The 20280-nt window shown below is 39.2% G+C and overlaps 1 protein-coding gene across 2 annotated transcripts in view; it reads left to right on the plus strand.

Annotated features, from left to right (window-relative positions):
- The window catches only part of snx29 (sorting nexin 29), a 228497-nt gene extending 223679 nt beyond the window's left edge, over positions 1-4818 (plus strand). For both annotated transcript variants that reach the window (XM_028477028.1, XM_028477029.1), the window contains exon 21: positions 3563-4818. In XM_028477028.1, the coding sequence (XP_028332829.1) occupies positions 3563-3689 (127 nt within the window). In that variant the 3' untranslated portion in view covers positions 3690-4818. The remainder of the gene's footprint in view (positions 1-3562) is intronic.
- Positions 4819-20280: the final 15462 nt, after the last annotated feature.

The raw sequence follows: 20280 nt of genomic DNA on the forward strand, positions 1-20280 counted from the left end.
GCTTCCCATCATTACCTCTAGCATGAAGTCCTCCACCAGTATTCTTGACCCCATCCCATCCAATCTTGTCAAAAACTGTCTCCCAATTATCGCGCCACTCATAACCTCAATCATCAACTCCTCCCTCTGCTCTGGTGCAGTACCCACAACTCTCAAACGAGCAGCCATCACCCCCATCCTCAAGAAACCTGGACCCAATACAGACGGCATGTGCAACTTCCGCCCCATCTCCAACCTACCTTTTCTATCACTAACACTAGAACATGTTGTCTCCTCTCCTCTCAGATCAAATCCCACCTCTCCTCCAATAACCTTTTTGAACTATCCCATTCAGCTTCCGTTCCCAGCACAGAAACAGCTCTCCTTAAAGTCACCAACGACCTCCTCCTCCCCTCATCCGCCTTGACGTCACTGCAGCCTTTTACACAATCAGCCACAGTATTCTTCTATCTCTCTTAGAACATCTTACCTCACTGAGAGACGACAGTTTATCAACATCAATAACTGCTCCTCCTCCGTAACTCCTTTGTCCCAAGGCGTCCCCCAGGTTTCAGTGCTTGGTCTCCTCCTGTTCATCATATACTTGCTCATCCTTGTTAACTTTATCCACCAGCATGGTCTCTATTTCCACTATTATGCAGACAGGGTTCCCACGGATTCTTAAAAATAAGGCCTTAATGTCATTAAAAAGTCTTAAATCGATGTTTCAAAAGTCTTAAATTTTAACACACAAATATGATTTTATAATTGTAATTAGTCTCACATTTCAAAATAAATGATAGCAACTTTCAACAACATGGGGAAATATAAATTTAACAAAAATTCCTCTCTAATAATTGTTTTTTTGTATTTTTGTTGTTTGTTAAATTTCTGGTTTTTGCTGTAGTCATCTTGTGTGTTTTGAGTGATTTTGATTATTTTAGGCTGGTTTTTTTTTGTGTATTTTACTGTCATTTTGTGTATTTTTGTGTGTTTACTTTGGGGGCCGCCAGTTGCATGTCTGAACTAGACACTGGGAAAAATTTCTTTTACTTATGTGTAATTGTTTTAAAAACTGTAAAGTGTCTTTGAGTATTATTATGGTCAGATTTAAAAAAAAAAAAAAAAAAAAATCAGATTTGTGCTGTTCAAACTGTCTTTAACAGATATGATACAGGTCGCATTTGGGTAAAAATGTTGGATTTGGGTTGCGTGTGCCTTGCATAGTCATAGACTTCCATTGATTATTCTTTGGAACAAACAAACAAGCTGCGATGCTAACAGTGAAAGAAACAGGCTTCATGTTTGTTCTGCTGGTGGAGGAGATGAAACAGCTAAAGGATGGCCTACCTGGAGGAGCTGGAACACTGCACCAGAATTGTTGATGTCATCAATAATGAATAATGAAGCTGGACATCAAGGGCCCGCTGAGATGGAGAAGAACAGTCCGACCCAGAGTCAGCAGAAAACATAAGTTCAAACTACTGAAACAAGGAAGAAAACCTAAAGGCTCCAAGGATTCAGAAATGGACGCTGGGCAGACGCTCTGTAAGCGGTGCGCTGGGCAAATATTGTAAATGCTGCTTCACGGCACCACAAAATGGACACAAACTCTCAACAAAGCCGTGGAACTGTTTCCTTCCTCTGATGTCAAGGCCAAGATGGCGGATTCAATTCAAATTCAGGATATTTTTATATAAAGGAATGTACATGTATATATTATACATCATGTTTAACAAAGACGCCAATGCAGTTCATCAAAGACACCTGTTGGAGTGTTTCACGTCCCTCTTAAGCATGAGCCCATTGGTAGAGGGCTCATCTTCTGATCGAGAGGTTGGGGGTTCGATCCCAAAGCTACTGTATACCCGTCTATGTGGCAAAATGCTGCCCTATGATTCCTTGCGGCGACAACATTTAAAGGGACCCGCTTATCCGAGCGTTCACAGAAACTTGCGATGACATTAAACAGACACTGTCGTTCAACAAAAAGGGATCAGAGACAATTTTAGCCACATTCTGTTTTATTCAACATATTTCATTCACCTAGGAATGCTTTGTGCGGTTGTACATTTGTATGCGTACAATGTTATGTAGGCCTATATCTTGAATGAATGCAACAATTTCACAAAATCATACTTATTTGGGATTGGTTGATTTGTGAGTGGAAGGTGAGTGTGAGCAACCATTCTCAATGTGAAGTTCTTTTACTTTCACTTTTGTTCCTCGTAACCTGGTAGCCTCTTTTCCTTTGATTTACATTCAAACCTTGTGACATTTGAGATTATATCAGCGGTTAGAGACACAATCGTCTGTTTTCTGTAATTTGTAGTTTGTTTTTTTTTTACCACAGGTAGACGTCATTAACTTTTCCGCCGTCGGATTATTACGTCACCTAGTGGAAGTGCGTCTGATTGTCAAAACAACGTGATCACCTTTTACTAACTGCTTTAGGAAGTCTCCTAACACTTTTCCTTAACCCCGTGGATGATGTCACGGGGTTAAGGAAAAGTGGATAAAAAAGGAGATAAGAGGTAATATTAAGACGCAGCAACTGAACCCTAACCCCAAATTTCCTCCGCGCCACCGGAGCTGATAGGTTTCCACTTTAGTCTACGTGTTATTTTCCACCAGGTCCGCTGCGGAGCGTGTCTGCTCCTTCCCAGCTCCGATTGTCCGGTGCCAGATATACGCAGGGCTTCTATTTCTGGCGTACACCGGTGCACGATGCATCAATCAGCACAGAGCAAATGAAGCTAAACAGGAAGTTAAGCACGTACTCCGCAATAAAATATCCGGTTACTTTTCAAAAATAAAACACTTCAGATTATATTTTAAATAACTACATCACCAAAATGTCATAATGTGTAAAAACAAATTCACATCCACTATATTGTTTCCTCTCATACTATAACTACACTGTAAACTGCAGCAACTTTGATTAAGTTCATGTTTTACTGGTGCAGTTTTATCTCTTCTTTGTTGGCTGTTTGGTAAAAAATGTGGCTTTGACAAAACCAGAGTCCAACCTTCTTGTTCTCCTTCGTTAGGAACACTGACCTGTTTATCTGTTTATTGTTGCGTTAATAACACATACCTTTAACTGCGTTCTCGCGTGATTATATAAATATCGTGAGAACTGCTCTGTCTCGTGACGTCACAGTCGACCAACGCAACCGGTGGGGATTACCGGACAGCGGGGCAAAACCGTATCCGTGCCGTGGTGCAGCGGAGACGTATCCAGTGGAAACCCTTAGCTAGCTCCCAACGGTTAATTAGCCATTGATCAGCTCTGTCCGATTGGTGAATGTGAGTGTGAATGGGTGCTTTGGGACTACCTAGGCGGTTATAAAGCGCTATATAAATCAAGTCCATTTATATTTTAGCATTTTACTGTTTCTAATGAGCATTTAGTTTCTCTTTGCTGCTTTGATGAAGGTTTAGTTTTGTATGAAAAAGGTCCTGCAGCAGAAAAGAGAATAATGCTCTTAAGTCACCTGATAGTAACTCTGTAATAAACTTCGGTTATTCATTTAAAAGTCATGAGTTTTTCTTCGTCCTCTTTCCCTCTTTTTTTATTCAGAGACTCACCACAAGCCAACGATGGCGTAGCCCAGACGCCTCGCTCCAGGACGTTTTCTCGTTTTCCCAGACTTGGACGCAGCCGCAACCAGGAAGCAAGACCCGAACCCCAGAGTGGCGACCTTTAAACCCTGTAGAGACAGAAGAGTGCAGACTGTACGAGACTATTTATTGGCCTACGGTTGATTTTTAAAAGTGTTGCAGAGGTGAGAAATGTTTTTGAATAAAGAATAAAGACTGGACCCAAACACACATATTACCTCAGTGGAACATTACAAGCTTGCCTACAACCTGCACGAGGAATAGCCTTGAACGATATCGCCTAAACACACAACGCCACGCAAGTTTTCTACTTATTTTTGAATTTTGTAGTGAATTTGTTTTATGGCCACAGGGCCGATGTGTTTCATAGCTGCTTTCCTGTTGCAGAGGTGGAGTGGGCGACTATGGTGCAAAGTGTCACTAATGTGTTAGAAATAGTTTGCCATCACAATAAAAACTACAACGTTGATGATTATCTATTAATAATGTGGATCAAGCAAATGGCATTCTTTGTTCAGCTCTATCTTAATAATCTCTTTTTATCAAATCACCTGTTTCTTCTTCCTGGTATGAGTTCCATTCTTTTTTCCTTGGTTTTAGGCAATATTATAAGGATTGATTTGGACAGCTACTATTAGTAAACAACCTAAATCAGTGTGATACCTTTACAAACATCTTCCCACACATCTTACAGCTAAAACTGATTGTTTTGGATTAAACTGCGGATCTGCCGTCTTTGTACACGAGATGTAATCCGAGGTCATGTGGCTGTGCTGCAAGTCATGATGTTCATTGATTGTTTTTCAAATGTGTCTTAGAATGAGTTATTGCAGTGTTACATTGTCAATTGAATGAATTAAATGTGCAACAAATGGAGAGAAAAAAACAAACACTTGAAGAGAAATGGGTTGTGAGAGTACAAAAGAAAGCTCCGCCAAGCATCAAGTGTTTGTAATACAGACTCATGCATATGTATGTAATGGCATACCCAAGAGTAGCCGCCACATGTTTTCTCAAACGAGGAGGGATTGTGTTGGAAAGGCTGTGGAGAACTTGAATTGAAGGGTCAGCTCGCTAAGTGGGAAACAGTGTTCATCATCGAGTGAACAAACAAGGCTTGTGGGTTTTAATGAAGCTGCTGTTCCTGCTCAGAAATGACCCTCACAAGCCTCCAGTCACCAGTGCTGCCAAATAAAGAGTTCTGTCAGACCTTTACTGGGGCTTTTTACAGAAACGGTGTGTGTGTGTCCGTGTGCGTGCGTGCCAATGAGTTGGGGATAAAATGTCAAGGGTAAAAAACAACAGAATCAGACTCTTAAAAAGCGTGTTCTTACTGCAAACTGTTTTTGTCCTTGTCTGAAGATTATTGAATATTATATTTCTTAAAGCTGCAGTATGTAGAATGGTGAGACTTGTATGCAATTCACCGGCATCCTCGTGAACGCACACAACTGTGGAGATCTTAGCAACTTTTTTCTGAATAGAGGTGACAAATGTAGGGACTTTATAGTGTGTTATTGGAGAGTTTTATGATGTTTTAAACTCTATTTTAAACATGAATGCATATATCACTCTGTAGTTATGCAAAAACAATTGCGCATCTTTCCACCTTGGACAAGCTTCTCTATGTATATTGAGTTAGTGCAGTGGTCAAAGGCTCAGTCTTTCACAGGAGCAGCTGGGGTTCTATTTCCAACCTTGATTTTTTTCTATCTGAAACATATTTTTGTTTCAAAAGCAACAAAATAATTTAGGAAATTGTGTTGGCATGCACAAAACTAGATACCGTGACAGTTTTACGATCACCCGCGAGATAAAGGTTATTTATTCACAAGGGTTTGCAAGAAGAGAAATAACCAGGAAAAATGGAAGATTTCTCAATCGTGAGGAATCTAAATATTTTCTCTTGGAAAAAAAAATACGAGCACATTCTGGTGATGATCATCTTGTCTCACTTTTAAAAAAGGATATGTATTGTATATTTAAGAAATAATGTTCTACAGCTTTCTTAACTGCTGATGTGAAGTGCGTTTTATTTTTTTACAACATATCAAGGGGTCATGAATATTTTTCCGAGTGAATAAAGCTTGAATTTGAGTGTGTTCTGAGTAATTACAGCTGGTAAAATCAAACGGGGCATTTACAGAAGTGCTTCACAGGAAATGTAGGTAAAGCATAGACTTTATTAAGCATCGTTTGTTCCAGTTCTGCCTTAGTAAGAAGTCAGGCTTCATCAATCAGTGTCTCTACAAAGAGGAGGTGAATCATAATGTACAGTGTATGGGGTGCTGATTGTAAAGTTGCGTATGCTAAAATAAACTGCAACATTTAGCAAAAAAGCACGTTTAAAAAACATGTGAATTTGACCAGATTTACAGCAATATTCTTGTGAAAATATGTCAATGTTTAATCTAAATGTTAAATATCAAATCTAAATGTTACATTCTAATAGATGTTAAATTCAAATTTAAATGATAAATGTTAAATATTAAATCTAAATGTTACATTTAAATATGCATGTTAAATTCAAATCTAAATGTTAAATCAAAATGTGAAATCTAAATCTGATCACTAAATGTTAGATGATAAATCGAAATGTAAATGTTAAATTGAAATGTTAAATGCTAAATCGCAATGTTAAATGTAAATGTTAAGTGCTAAATCTAATTGGTCAATTTGCGTATTAGCTAAATATTTAGTTTCACCTGTGACATTTAGGTTTAACATTTAGCATTTAGATTTAACATTCACATTTAATGCTTAGATTTAAAAAAAATTTTTTGGAAAAAAAATTACATTTAACATTTAGTTTTAACATTTATATATAGATTTAACAGTTAGATTTAACATTGACATTATATTTTTTACAAGAAAAAGTATATCACAAATTTCTGAAATATTGCTGTAAATCTGGTCAAAAGTAACGTTAAAAAAAATCGCACGTTTTTTTTTTTATGTGGTTTGTTGCTAAATGTTGCAAAAAAGTTGCTGTTTATTTTAGCATGCACAACTTTTCAATCATCGCCCCATAACAGTGTGTATCATGCATATAACACCAATAATGCTTTCTTGTCGCTGTTGTTTTCATTTGCTTTTATTTGAACGTGAAGAGACTATCACTCACGCTGCAAGAGGAGCCTTTGAGTTTCTCTGTCTATGAAATGCTTTCATGTATTTGTGTGTACACGCTCACATTGGGTGTAAGTGACACACAATTTAGATACAGACCTAAATAGGCGTGTGTGTGTGTGCATTTCCAAGGTAGGTTTAACACATCAGCATTTTATTCGGTGGATGAACAGCATGCATAAATAGTTAATGAATAGACAGGGTTCTGTAGCGTCTGTTTTGCAGATTGAATTATTTAACCTTAGCTGCCTTCCCAAATCGTCTCTGGAGCTTTTACTAGAACCCCGTTGGTTTGGGAGAGATGACGTGCAGAGGCAGCAGAGAGAACGCAGAACACCCATGTAGTCCATTTGATCAGAACACTGGGTAATCTTTAGGGTTGAGTTTAGAACTTAGAGTTTGTTGTGTTTTTGTCCCGAGGAAACATGAATATTTGTTTTGGGTGTTAAGATGAAAAACTACTCCACAAAGTAACTCAGTTACTATTTTGATTACTTATACCAAAAAGTAATGCGTTTCTGGAAAAAGTAACTGAGTTGAGTTACTTAAAATTAAAGAATGTATTATTTATTTTGGGTCATTTGTGTCCATACAGCTTCATATCAGTGCTGTAATAATATAATAATCCACTGTTGATCAACTGCTATAAAACAACCATAAATGATGTGCATATAAAGCACAAAACAGCTGCCCCAAAATTAAAACGGTATTTTTTCAGCCTTAGCACAGTAATGTAAAGTAAGCTGTGCATATTCCAGGTGCACATTCTGCTGTTGAAAATACTTATGAAAATAGAACCCAAGCTGCTTGAGGTCCAGTGTGAAATATCCACAGTCAGTCATGATTTGGGGTGCAATGTTCTGTTCTGTTCCTCACCCGTCTTCCTCCAAACCCTTGGACCTTGATTCCAGAATGGAAGGCACACTTTACTTTCATCAGAAAAGGTGACCATGGACCACTGCCCAACAGTCCAGTCCTTCTTCTCCTCTTTTTTATTCTGCAAAAACTGAGAAATAAATGGTGATTTCTTCACAGTATTCTAATTTTTTGAAATCCTGTTTTTGTGGGTTTTATGAGCTGGAAGCCCAAATTATGTAGAAATAAACAAATAAGTACTTTAAATCATGTAAATTGTGGGCCCTGAATCTATAATCTATGAATGTTTAACTTTTTGAATGGAATTATGGAAATTAAAAAACTTTTCTATGATATTCTAGTTTTTTGGAAAATGTCTGTACATAAGTCAACCACAACTCATCCAAGAAGCATTCTGATTGGCTCCTGTGAAACGTCAACCAATAGAATCGCATAAACCCAGGTACAGTATGACATTATTACTATAAAACCGAAGCGCAAAATTCAAATCATTGGATTTTGGTGCTGGCCGGTGAGATGCCCACTGCAGTGTTATGTACGTCTTCTTTTTTATTTTATTTTCTGTGTAACCTCAAAGTGTTTTCTTTCATTAGACATTTTAAATAAGCTTACACGTCCAGAGAAGAAAAACCTCCTGTTCCAACTGCAAAAGCTGAAACACTGAACCAACAGAAGGACGAATGCCTGCAGAGCTGAACCACTGGGAACCAACACCAGGGAACAAAGGCCTGCATCATCTGAGCTGAGCCTGAAGGCCGATAGAGCAAAGCACGCTGCACTGAAGAAGTCCACGCAAGGTCAGTTCTCGACCCGTGGTGAAGAAAACAAGTCAGAACTTTTTTGATTAATAAATGTTTATACTTTGAAAAGTTGTCTGTGGTTTATGAAAATATTGCAATCATAAGGTTTGTTACATGGAGAGTAGACAGTCTTGACAAGAGTTCACAAACCTGGATGACAAGGTATTAATAACTAATTAAGTGATCTGAAACACTTTAACTCAATTTCAGATGGCACCTCCTAAGGCAAACTACTGTAATAATAATAATTAATGTTATAACTCTTATCACTCCTTGTCGAAGATCTCCTCCGACAAAGGTACCAATGGGATGAGAAACTAAATGCATGATAGATAATATTCTTTCATATATTTTACAGCTGATTTAAAGGAGACATATCATGCCTTTAAATCCTTCCTTTTTACATATAAATCATACAGTTGTGGTCTAGATAAAGCGGAACTGCACTGCTTGGGTCTGAATTCCTCATTATTATAGCTCCACAGGCTCCTTTTCTACCCTTTTCTGATGTGCTTCTGAGAGCAACTTGTTTTGGTGCTGTCTCTTTAAATGCAAATGAGACACTTCATACCCCGCCCCCTCTCTAGGTTGCAGAGGTGACACTCGGTTCAACTCCACCCTGTTCGGCCATTTTTGTAGTTTGATAGAAGAGATACGATTCTCTAGCGGTGCAGAAACTTTTTATTCACACGTTATTTACAAAATGTCAACAACAGAAGACTTGTCCATCCAGCCTTACATGTTCAAGCCAGAGTCGGACCCGGCGGAGCGAGATGAAAATGAAGATGATGAACCTGCAGAACAACGTCTTCATATGGATGTTAACAAGTGAGCTAACACAAGCGCCGAGCTAACGCTAGCGCCAAAGCTAACGTCACGAAATGCATTTTAATACAGTCTTTTCAAAGACAAAAACAGCAAAATGAAATGACTAATGAAAACTTTAGACTTGAATTAAATCACGTAGGCCATATCATCAAGGATCTAAAACGAGCACACAGCGCTAACATATGAAGATGGTGCAACTGCTAATGCTAACAAAATAATGACAGGGACGTCTTATCATCACACTTTTTAGCGTTATTTACAGCTTACCGAAGTGCTCTGTTCGTCGTCTCCAAAGATAGAAGGAATTGAACCCTCAATCAGACAAAGTCTTTCGGCAAATCCTTCTTTATACTGGTGGAGGTTGCTGAAGCAGTCAACCTTGAAGTGCTTCGCACACAAAAATTACCTTACCCACAGATGTGGGTACATTTCCATAAAAAATAAAACTCAACCAGGCACTTTGAAAAGGTTCTGATGCTGGGAGACGGTGTAATGAAGCGTGTGGGTTACTACATCCAGCAACTGAACATTTTGACTTATCCTCTCGTAACTTCAACATCCTGGAGCTTGGATTACAAAATAAAAGCGAGAAATAAAAATGGCGGATTGCTCAAAGTGTTGGGCCTGGAGTTGATGTACTAATTTGGCAGTTCCCGCTACAAATACTGTGATGTTATTGTTCAAAAAATGTAATAGAGAATAGAAAAATCGAAACAGATTGAAAAATATGACCAAAACAGAATATAAAGATATCAGATTTTCTGTACTTCTAAACACACAAATATACAACAAAATGCTTTTAAGGGCTAAAAAAGTGGATTTAGCATATGTTCCCTTTAAAACATGGTTCAAAGCTGACCCTTCATCATTAGCTGCGTTTCTATTACACTTGGAAATGTACAAAATCTAAATAGCGCAAGAAAAACTGGAAATGGAAACACCTGAATTTAATTTTGAAAAAACACTCAAATATCGCAAAATTTTTTTGATGCTTTAATGAGGAGGAATTTCAGATGTTTCAGATGCTAGCAATCAAAGATCAAAGAAAATATATGAAGTCACAATGCAGTCAGAGACGTATATCCAGTTATTGATCAGCTATTTCGAGTAATTATTTATTCACAAATTGATCAATATTTCATGTAACCCCTGCCATTTTTTTTTTACAGTTCTTAATCATACGTATAAGCCTAATTGGATGCTCTGATTTGCCAGGAATTGCCCTCAAGCAACGAATTGGAAACTTCAGGAAAGGAGAATTGTTAAACCTTTGCACGTCATTCTCCCACAGGAGAAATTAAAAATGAGGATTGGTCGGTGAAAAGAACCTGTCCATTAGTTGAATTTTAAAGTTATGCTTTTTGCTGATGACAGCATTCTATCGAGTGCATCCAGAGTTACATTATATTCCAAGTCCTGATCCTTTGTCCTGCTCATTATGCTATTTTTTATAAGGGACATCAAGGAGCTGGTTTACACAAGGTCACTGAATAAACAGCACTACTATCTTCACAGCACACCATCCATGCCTGTCATTGAGATGCATGTTATTGAACTGACAGTAAAAGGCAGAAGCTTTGGACAGAGAATCATTTACTCTAACGCTTTATGATGGAAACCAAGATAACACAGCACAGCACATTATGCTTTTTAGAGATTATCTTCATCTGAATGAAAGGCTTAAATTTGGTTTCCCTTTTTTGTCTTAGGTGGTAGAGTGATTTTCTTCTGATGGAGAGGTTGGGTGTTTAATCCCAAGGCCTGTCCATGAGTTGAAGTGTCCTTTGGCAAGACACTGAACCCCAAATTGCTGCCAAAGCATGACAGCTCTCTCCCATTGGTCGATAAATGTGAATGTGGTTGCTTGGGGAACACGTAAAGCTCTTAATATAATCAAGTAAGGATTTCACTTATTTTAGCAGATCCATCAAAAAACAATTTAACATTTAGATTTTTTCTTTAACCTGTATTTTAAATCAAGCATTCAGTAATTTAGTTGTAATAAATGCAATTTTTAGTATTGGGACAATGTTTTACATTTTGCATTTCTTTATTTTACTCAAATTGTAAAAATGATACTTGTACATTAACTAAGACAACAAAACTTCACACAGCTATATTGAGCTTTATTTTCAGATTTCAAGTATACAAAGCCCTACATACATATATCATGGAATAAGTGGAAGTCACACGATACCACAGATAGAATGTAGACAGAGTTTGAGCTTTAACCAGAGTCACTCCCTGTAGTTATACCTGATCTGGTCTGAGCAAACCGTTTGTTCAGGAACCCAGACTCAATCAATTACACAGTTTAGCATCCACCTCGGTGGAAGCTAATGGGGATCCGCAAACAAATAAACTGGAGTGATCCTGTGAAGTATTTGTTGTTCATTGTGAAGAAAAAGCTCAGAAGCAGAAAAGTTGAGCACAGAGCAAGATGGTCCTAAGCTACAGTACGTTCACAATGAAGGTAAATGAGACCCAAATCTATTAAAGCCTAGTCTGAACAACACAATTCCGATTTTTTCTTTCATCTGTGGTCCTAAATCCAATACGTGTCCGATTTTTTACGATGCGACTGCAGTCTGGACGGCCGAGGTCCTTCTATCTGACTCCTATGTCATCGCATCCAAACAGTCCCTTGTAAAGATGCAGCAGCCATCACAGCAAACGACTAGAGCGATAAACCTTGCACTTTTCTTTTTACTCTCCTTAAAGTTATAAAGTGCTGACTTCTTTGGAATGAAACTTTCTCAGTGCGACACACAGTCCTACACTGGACGCCTCCATATTTACTTCTGTGGCATGGGTCACTGTATGACCTCTTCTATTACTTCACGGTTGCACTCCGTTCATACTCCAAACTGATTGAAGATGTATTTGATATGTAACATGAATGATTGCACAAAAAAAAAAATCTGATTTTTTGAAAAAATCCGAATTGTGCATTAAAGGTCCAGTATTATGCTATTTTTCACCGATCTCCAATTGTTCTAAGAACCCCAACGACATAGTATTTGAGGTTTATTTTCCCAAACTCGCCTGTTTTCTGGAGTTTTAGCCTCTGAAATGTCACTTTCATGACGCTTCTAAAACAGGTTGTTTTTGTGCCTTCATGCATATTCATGAGTAGGCGTGTCCGAAGGCTTCATGCCGCAGCTGATCACGACAGCGATTTTCTTTTGCTATCCACGCACTCTTAATATTGTTTTCAGCCAAAAAATGGCACATTATATTAAAACACATGGCTATTTAACTGGCTATTGTGATTATGAGTCTGACAAATGCTGCTTGGTGTGTGTGCGGCAGCAGCGGAGTGTGTTATCTGTTTCAGCTGTTTCAAACACTCACCGGAGCTGCTAAGTCACTTTCTTGTCATCTGTACCACTTCCGACCACAGGACTAGTCCATTTAAGATGATCATTTGTTTTGCCCAACCGCTATGTTGTATTGGGTCACAAACATGTCAGATGATGTCAAAGGCGATACGAGGCGACGTAACGGCTACTAAAAATGGAACTGATTGTGAGCGATCACACTGTGCTTTGGATTATCTTTATATTTATTTTTATTTTTATTTATTTATTCAGTTTATTTCCAACATGGTTACATTTTTTTTGTTCTTTTTTTTTATACTGAATGTAAATGTATTAACTGTGCATAAAGGGACTAGTTGTTGAGAGAGCAGGTTTCTAATGCCCCTGGTCCATCACTGTGGGATGTTGATCAGTTCCTTGGGTTCCTGGGTGCTACACCATAGCTGCCCACTGCTCCTCAGGGAGGGGTTAAATGCAGAGAACAATTTCGTATATGTAGCTTTACATATATGACAATAAAGTATAATGTAGTCTTATAGGGTAGGAGGAGCCAGGATTGTCAGGAGGAGGAGTTTCCACCTCAAGATGTAATATTGGGGCAAAAGTTCAACTTGACCGTTTGGACCTGACTTTTTACAAAATGTGGACTAAAAGGAGGGAGGAAACAGAACTTTTTCAACTTTGGCCCTCTGAATGAGGCTAAAGGAATGTATTTCACTGTAGCAAAACCATAATAAAGTCAATTTTTCATACTACTGGCCCTTTAAGACCTGCTGTGTGAACGTAGTGGTAGGTTTAGGTCCCAGGGTCCCAAATTGTCAGGTTCTCCCAGTGTGGGTTTTCTGTCTGATTTCCGCTTCATGCCCAATGCAAACTGGGATGGGCTCCAGCAGCCCTTGTTGTTGTGATGGGAGTTTTGTGCTGCATATTGTTTGCTTTCTTGATATTTACGTTTTAGGATTAGTTTTTCAGGAGACAAAATCAACATCAGAGCACAAGAGATTTTTTTTGGTTGTGTTCACAAAGCTCCTGGTTTCCATCTGGCAGCAGATGAGCTTCAGGTTTACTGCATTCCCAGTGGAAGATTCAATGTCCCTTCGCTGTACTTTCAGCACACACCATAACACATTCTGATTTGCTCTCTTCTCACCCTCTGTTCGGTGCCTGACATCTTTTCCTCGCTAAAGCATCACCTTGTTTTCTTCATCTCTCTTTCTGTCACCTTTTCTGCCTTTGCAACAGTTTAATTGCAGGTTCTCTGTTCTTTTCTGTATTTTCACATCTTTCATTCCTTTTTTCACTCCCTAGCACCGCATTTGTCCTTGATTAAGTTCCTTCTCTGCTTTCCACTTATCTCTCATCTGCAAATCATGGACGCTAAATCCTCTGTGGGAAAATAGATTCATGACCACCAACTCTTCTTAAAACTAAGTTTGCCTGAACCTCTCGTTATAAAGAAACAAGGGAATGGATCAAAAAAGTAGCCCACCTGAGCTATGAGATGGGGAAATACATTTCTGTTGCATCTTATCAGAAATAAATCCCAAATTAAACTGCAATGGATTATGATAATTAATATGCGATCAGTCCCGGGAACAAGGGGAATAAACTGTGTGCTTTATCCGTAAGCCGTTTATTAACTTCTTCAGTGTGAAGCCTACACAAGGCATTGTTAACATCCAGTTAATTAGCTGACAGATATGCTGATTCATGCTATGTTGAACAGATAAGGACAGAGCAGCAAATATAAATATGTGGCAGAATGTGATAAATGAGTCATCCATAGAGGCAGACATCACACAGTTATTCATCTTTGCAAACATGTATTTACACAGAAGGTCTGAATAACTTTTCTTCTCATCTCATTTTACTCCAAAGCAGTATTAATGTCCTTCCTTTTTAATATGATAAAGTGTTGTCTTGGCTGTGAGTAGATCACCCCTCCCCCATCTTCCTGATTACCTCAGGTGTGTCTGAACACTAATTGTTTGCTGGTACATCTTCATCTGTCAAAGCGCCTGATCTTTTTGGATCCTTTCAACGCAAGCACTTAGACGAAGGCTGCGTCCGAATAGTCCCTCCTATCTCCTTTCCTATCCACTGTTCCTTCACCCCCGGAAGTGTTTAAGTGGTGGCCATGATAAAGAGCGTTCGAGTTCTCTTTAAGCTCAGGAAAAGAGGCTCAATGCTTCCTTTTTTTTTTACCTCCTTTAGCCTAGGAAACACTGATGCATCCTTTACCAAAGGAGACGAGATAATGCTGACCCACAATTCCTTGCTGCGACAACATTTAAAGGGACACACACACCCGAGCGCTGACAAGTAACGGAGATCATGCAAGTTCAATGCAATAATATGTATTGAACAACTTTAAATAAATAATCTAAAACCCATTTTTAATGATATGTAAGACATATTATCAGATTATAACTGACATAAAACAGACAGTATGTGGTTCAAGAAAAAGAAATCAGAGACATTTTTAGCCACATTATGTATTATTCAACATAATTCATATTTCTGAGTGGAAGGTGAGTGTGAGCAACCATTCTCAATGTGACGTTCTTTTAGTTTCACTTTTGTTCCTCGTAGCCTGGTAGCCTCTTTTCCTTTGATTTACATTCATACCTTGTGATTTTTGAGATTACATCAGCGGAAAGTGTGATAAATGTGCTTTTAGTTCATTTTCGGAATTTTTTTTTTTTTTTCACCACGGCAGACGTCACTAACCTTCGCAGCCGTCAGATTATTACGTCACCTAGTGGAAGTGCATCTGATTGTCAAAACAAACGTGATGGCCGTTTCCTAACACCTTTCCTAACACCTTTCCTTAACCCTGTGACGTCATCCACGGGGTTATGGAAAAGTGGATAGGAAAGGATATTGATAGGAGGGACTATTCGACAGAGATCCTGGGACGTGATATTTGAATGTAAATCGACGTTTGTTAAATATTTTAATAGCACACGTGTGATTTATAAACTGTTGTGGTGTTTTTAAATGTTAATTTAAAAAATAGAGTCAAAAAGATGACATTGGTTAAATATTTTGTATGTAAATATAAAAACAAAAAAAAGACAAAAAGGAAAAACTGGCACAATACAATATATACAAAAATGAATCAAAACACAATACACAACATTGACAATCATAAAGTTACTCTAAACTAAATTTAATAAAAATATAATATATTTGTATTACAATATTACTGTTTTTATGTAACTGAGTTACACTACTTTGAGTTACTTTTGGTCCAGAACACTAATTATATCACACTGATCGTGTTTGAATAACATTGGTCTAAGTTTTGTTGTTTCAGGAGCAAAAAGCTCTTTTTTGTTCCCCATAAGTGATATTTACCTATAATAATCATCTTTTTTTCCTCAAATAATTGCAAACAGTGAGAAAACAAAGCAAATATGCACTTAAATTAAATATTCATGTAATTTGAGTTACTTTAATTGTCACTAGTAATGTATTATCACTTTTCACTTTTGTAATGAGTTACACTACTGAGTTACTTCAAAAAGGAAAATATAACTGTAATATATTACAAAAATAGTTACTCCCAATGTCTCAATCTTACGGTGTGCTTTAGCTCCGCCCACTATGTGCCCTTCATGTACACCTGTGCAAAGCGTGCATGCAAGTGGACTTTGATGAAGGAAATTACCCATAAGTTCTTTTGTCGTGGGACGTTCCAATAAAAAAAAAAAAAAAAAAAAAAGATGGCGGACAAACTTTCACAATAAACCCCGTTGGCAGCAAAAACGTCAAAAAAAAAGTATTTTCAAGTTTAAGTAAGGTACTAATTATTTCATTTCTGTAATATGTATTATATTAAAATACATTTTCTTTTTAAAGTGAGTGTAATATGATGAGTAAGTGGAGGGTTGGACAGTTGTTATTTACTGTCTGTCTGTCTGAGTGGATCATTTTTTAATTATTCTAGTGTTGAAATCAGCGATGTCTCGTATTATTATTTTTTCTTTCTATTGAGAACATATCCAGAGCATTGAGGCCATCTTAAATGAAGTTACTGTACTTGAGCATTTCAAATTAATTTAAACATTACAGATGAAATCATTGTTTTAATAAGATGAGGGGTAAACATTAAGGGCTGTATACCTAATATATGAATATTAATATGTAATACAAATATGTTAGATTTTTATGCCTGTAACTAGTAATATAACATGTATTACAATTTTAGAGTAACTTGCCCAACACTGACCCTAACCATACTATATAATAGTATATAGTAAACAGTATACCAATTGCATTTGTAGTGTATAGTACGTTAGCGTGTCATTTCCAACATAGCCTAAGATTCTTGTGTCCCTCATGTTTTTGCCTTCCTTGTGTTTTTTTTTTGTTCTGTTATTCTATCACTGCCTTACTGTAACAGCTCACTGTCACTGTGCTTGGGTCCACAATATACCTCCTCAATCCAACACACTGCCTACCCTGACAGCTAACTTGTCTTTGGCCTAAAGCGTCTATGTTTCACAGCAGGATGTGATACCTTTTAATCCTCACCAGAAGCTTGATGCATACATCTCCACTATCAAACTGTGACAAGTCGGTATAGTGCAGGAATAAGATACAAATGGGAGATTTGACAGTACAAAGCAGAAGAACTATGGTTATTGTAGGGACTGTAGGAACCCAGAAAAAAACGTCCCTATCGGACACGCATAGGCAACTGGCGGCCAGGGGGGCCACATTCGGCCCTCGGTCTGATTTTATAAGGCCCCTAAAGTAAATGTAGAAAATGGCAGAAAAATACACAAAACAAGAGCAAAAATACATTGAAATATTACAAACACACACAAAACTACTATAAAAATGAACAAAACGACAACAGTAAAACACAAAATGACTCAGTAAAATATACAAAATTACAGAAAATGACAACAAAAGTACACCAAAAGACAAGAAAAACCCCAAAAAATGACTTCGCAAACCCACAGCACTAACAAACAAGTAAAAAAACAACAGAAATACACAAAGATTACTCCAAAAAATGCAAAATGACAGCACAAATACACAATAAATTACAGGAAAAATACAAACATACACAGAATGAGAGAAAAACACAAAATTACTATAAAAACTTTTTGTTCTATCCTGTATTAATGTACGGTTTTAATGGACTAATTAACTTTAATCCACTAACTCCCACCGTAAAGGGTGTGTTTCACTGGTGAAAAGTGTGTCACTCAAGCTCGGACATCGGATTGCTGTCTTTTAACAGTTTTATTTCAATTCACCGCTAACTATTACTAGCACAGTAACCGTGTCGTTTGCCAGCCAGGTAATCAACTGTAACGACATAAACAGACACACCCACAACATTAACAACACGGACATATTATCGACTGTATGAACTGCACACATGAACATTTAAGTAGTTACGGGTTTAACATCAACACGTTAACTCACCAGCTCAGCTTCACCAGTCAAAACAGCGACATCCGTACAAATGAAATCCGGCAGGTAAACACATGCGCGGGTAACACACATCACGCCCTATATTTTCTTAGATTAATCCGCCCCAAATAAAATACAGAAAAATGCGATAATTCTATAACATAATACAGAGTGTTTGGTTGGCGATAAATCAAACAAATAAATTATACACCAACATGTGAAAAATAGGAGAACTCCACACACCTCCCACTTGGGCTACTTGTCATTGACCGAGTAGGCCACAACAACCACTAACAGTACAAAATAATGCAAAACAGAACATGCAAAAACCCCTCAGTCAACAAAATTAAAGAGACAGCGTTTAACTGTACACTGAAACAGTTTGGTCAGAATTCCCACATTAAGATGACCACAGTCCGTAAGCACCTCTCAGGTACTTAGGGGAGCAAACGAAAGCTCCCTTGCTCCTCCACTGGCAGTAACACTACCAGCCTCCTTACATCCCTGTGGAGTATGGTGGTAGGACATGACTCCTTATCCATCCTTGCCTGGGACAGATTGATGGGACGACTATGACAAGTCTTCACTTTCACGTCCCGGACAACTCCCTTATCATCTGGATACGCCTCCTCAACACGGCCCAGTTTGAATCGACCCCGGAGAGCGTTTTGGTCCGCCACCCAGACCACGTCTCCAACTGAGACATTTCTAGCAGGAGCGTGCCACTTTTGTCGAACAAACAGGTGAGGCCCTGCCAACTGGCTCCAACGTTTCCAGAACTTATTCACTTCCACCTGGACTGCACGCAGACGACTGAAGGGGTAGGCAGGAAAGTCAAAATCGTGATTGTCACCTCTGGGCCCCGCCCGACCCAACAGCAATGAGTTCGGTGTCACAATGTCCACAGTCTCGTCCTGAACCTGAGCTCTGGCACTGATGGGCCTCTCATTGGAGAGGTTAGCAGCCAGGTAAAGGAGGGTTTGGAACTCCAGCGTAGTCAGGTTTCCTTCTTCACCAACGCTGCTCAATGACCTTTTTAGCACACGGACAGCTGCCTCCGCTGCCCCATTTCGATGCGGTGAGTCCGCTGGGCTAAACTCCCACAACCAGTCAGTCCCAACCACAGCCGCTCTCTTCTGGACTCCTTCTTTGTCGATACACGCCAGAAAACTGTAGAGATCCTCTAGCGCAGGTCTGGCCCCCACGAAATTGGTCCCCTGGTCGGACCAGAGCCTCCTGGGGTGGCCCCTCAGAGCGGTCAACCGCTGATACGTCTTGAGAAAACCCTCAGTTGACAGGTCTTCAACTACATCTGCATGAACCGCTCTCGAGGCCATACAACTAAAGACTATGCCCCAAACCTTCTTCTTTGTTCGCCGCCTCACTGAGTCCCTGACTGTGTACGGACCAAACAAATCCAACGTTGTATACTCAAAAGGGGCTGCTGGTTTCGTGCGTACAGTGGGAAGATCGCTCATCACTTGAGTGCATAGTTTAGCTCTGCACTTCCGACAATGTACACATAAGTCGATTACTTTGCGTGCAACCCTAGGACCTTGCACTACCCAGGCCCTTTTTCTCATTCGAAGGAGGGTGCCAGCAACACCTTCATGGTTAGCACGGTGGCCTTCTTCGGCAAGGAGGGTACTGATCCGCTCTTTGTAGGGGATCAGCGGAACCCCAGGTCTCTCCTCACTAACAGACTGGACCCGGCCATAGCACAACAAGAGGCCCGACTCATTGTCCTTGTTCACAACCAGGCGGTTGATGGTCGTTGTGGGGAATGTCACGCCTGACTGGGCAGCGAGGCATAAGTCCTGGAACGCTTCAGTACGCTCCTGGACTGTGAGCACTGCCTCCCACTGTCCTCGCTCGCTGGTTCGACCCCTGCTGAGCAACCAGAAGTGTACGGCTCTGCGAACATATCCCACAGTCCCACAGAGTTTGGTTAGTGTATCGAACCTTGACAGATCCATTTGACTTATGAGCGCCGAACCCCAAAACCTCTTCGTACTGTGGGTGTTAGATGCTACCGACGCCAATCCCGTAGCATTTCCACTAGAATTGTCCAGAGTAGACAACTTTTTTGCTTGGACTCTCGTCATGACGGCGGAGAAAGCTTTTCTCTGGAGCTTACTCACGACCTCCCTGGTACTGGAGGCCACCTCTGCAGCAGACTTCATAGGCCACTCCTTTACTGGCCTGGTTAGAAACTCGGGACCTCTCTGCCATAGGGAATCACTGTCGAGCTGTTCAGGGGAACACCCTCTTGTGACTAGATCGGCCACGTT

The sequence above is a fragment of the Gouania willdenowi genome, chromosome 19 (genome assembly GCF_900634775.1).
Source record: "Gouania willdenowi chromosome 19, fGouWil2.1, whole genome shotgun sequence".
In the NCBI taxonomy this organism is placed as follows: domain Eukaryota; kingdom Metazoa; phylum Chordata; class Actinopteri; order Blenniiformes; family Gobiesocidae; genus Gouania; species Gouania willdenowi.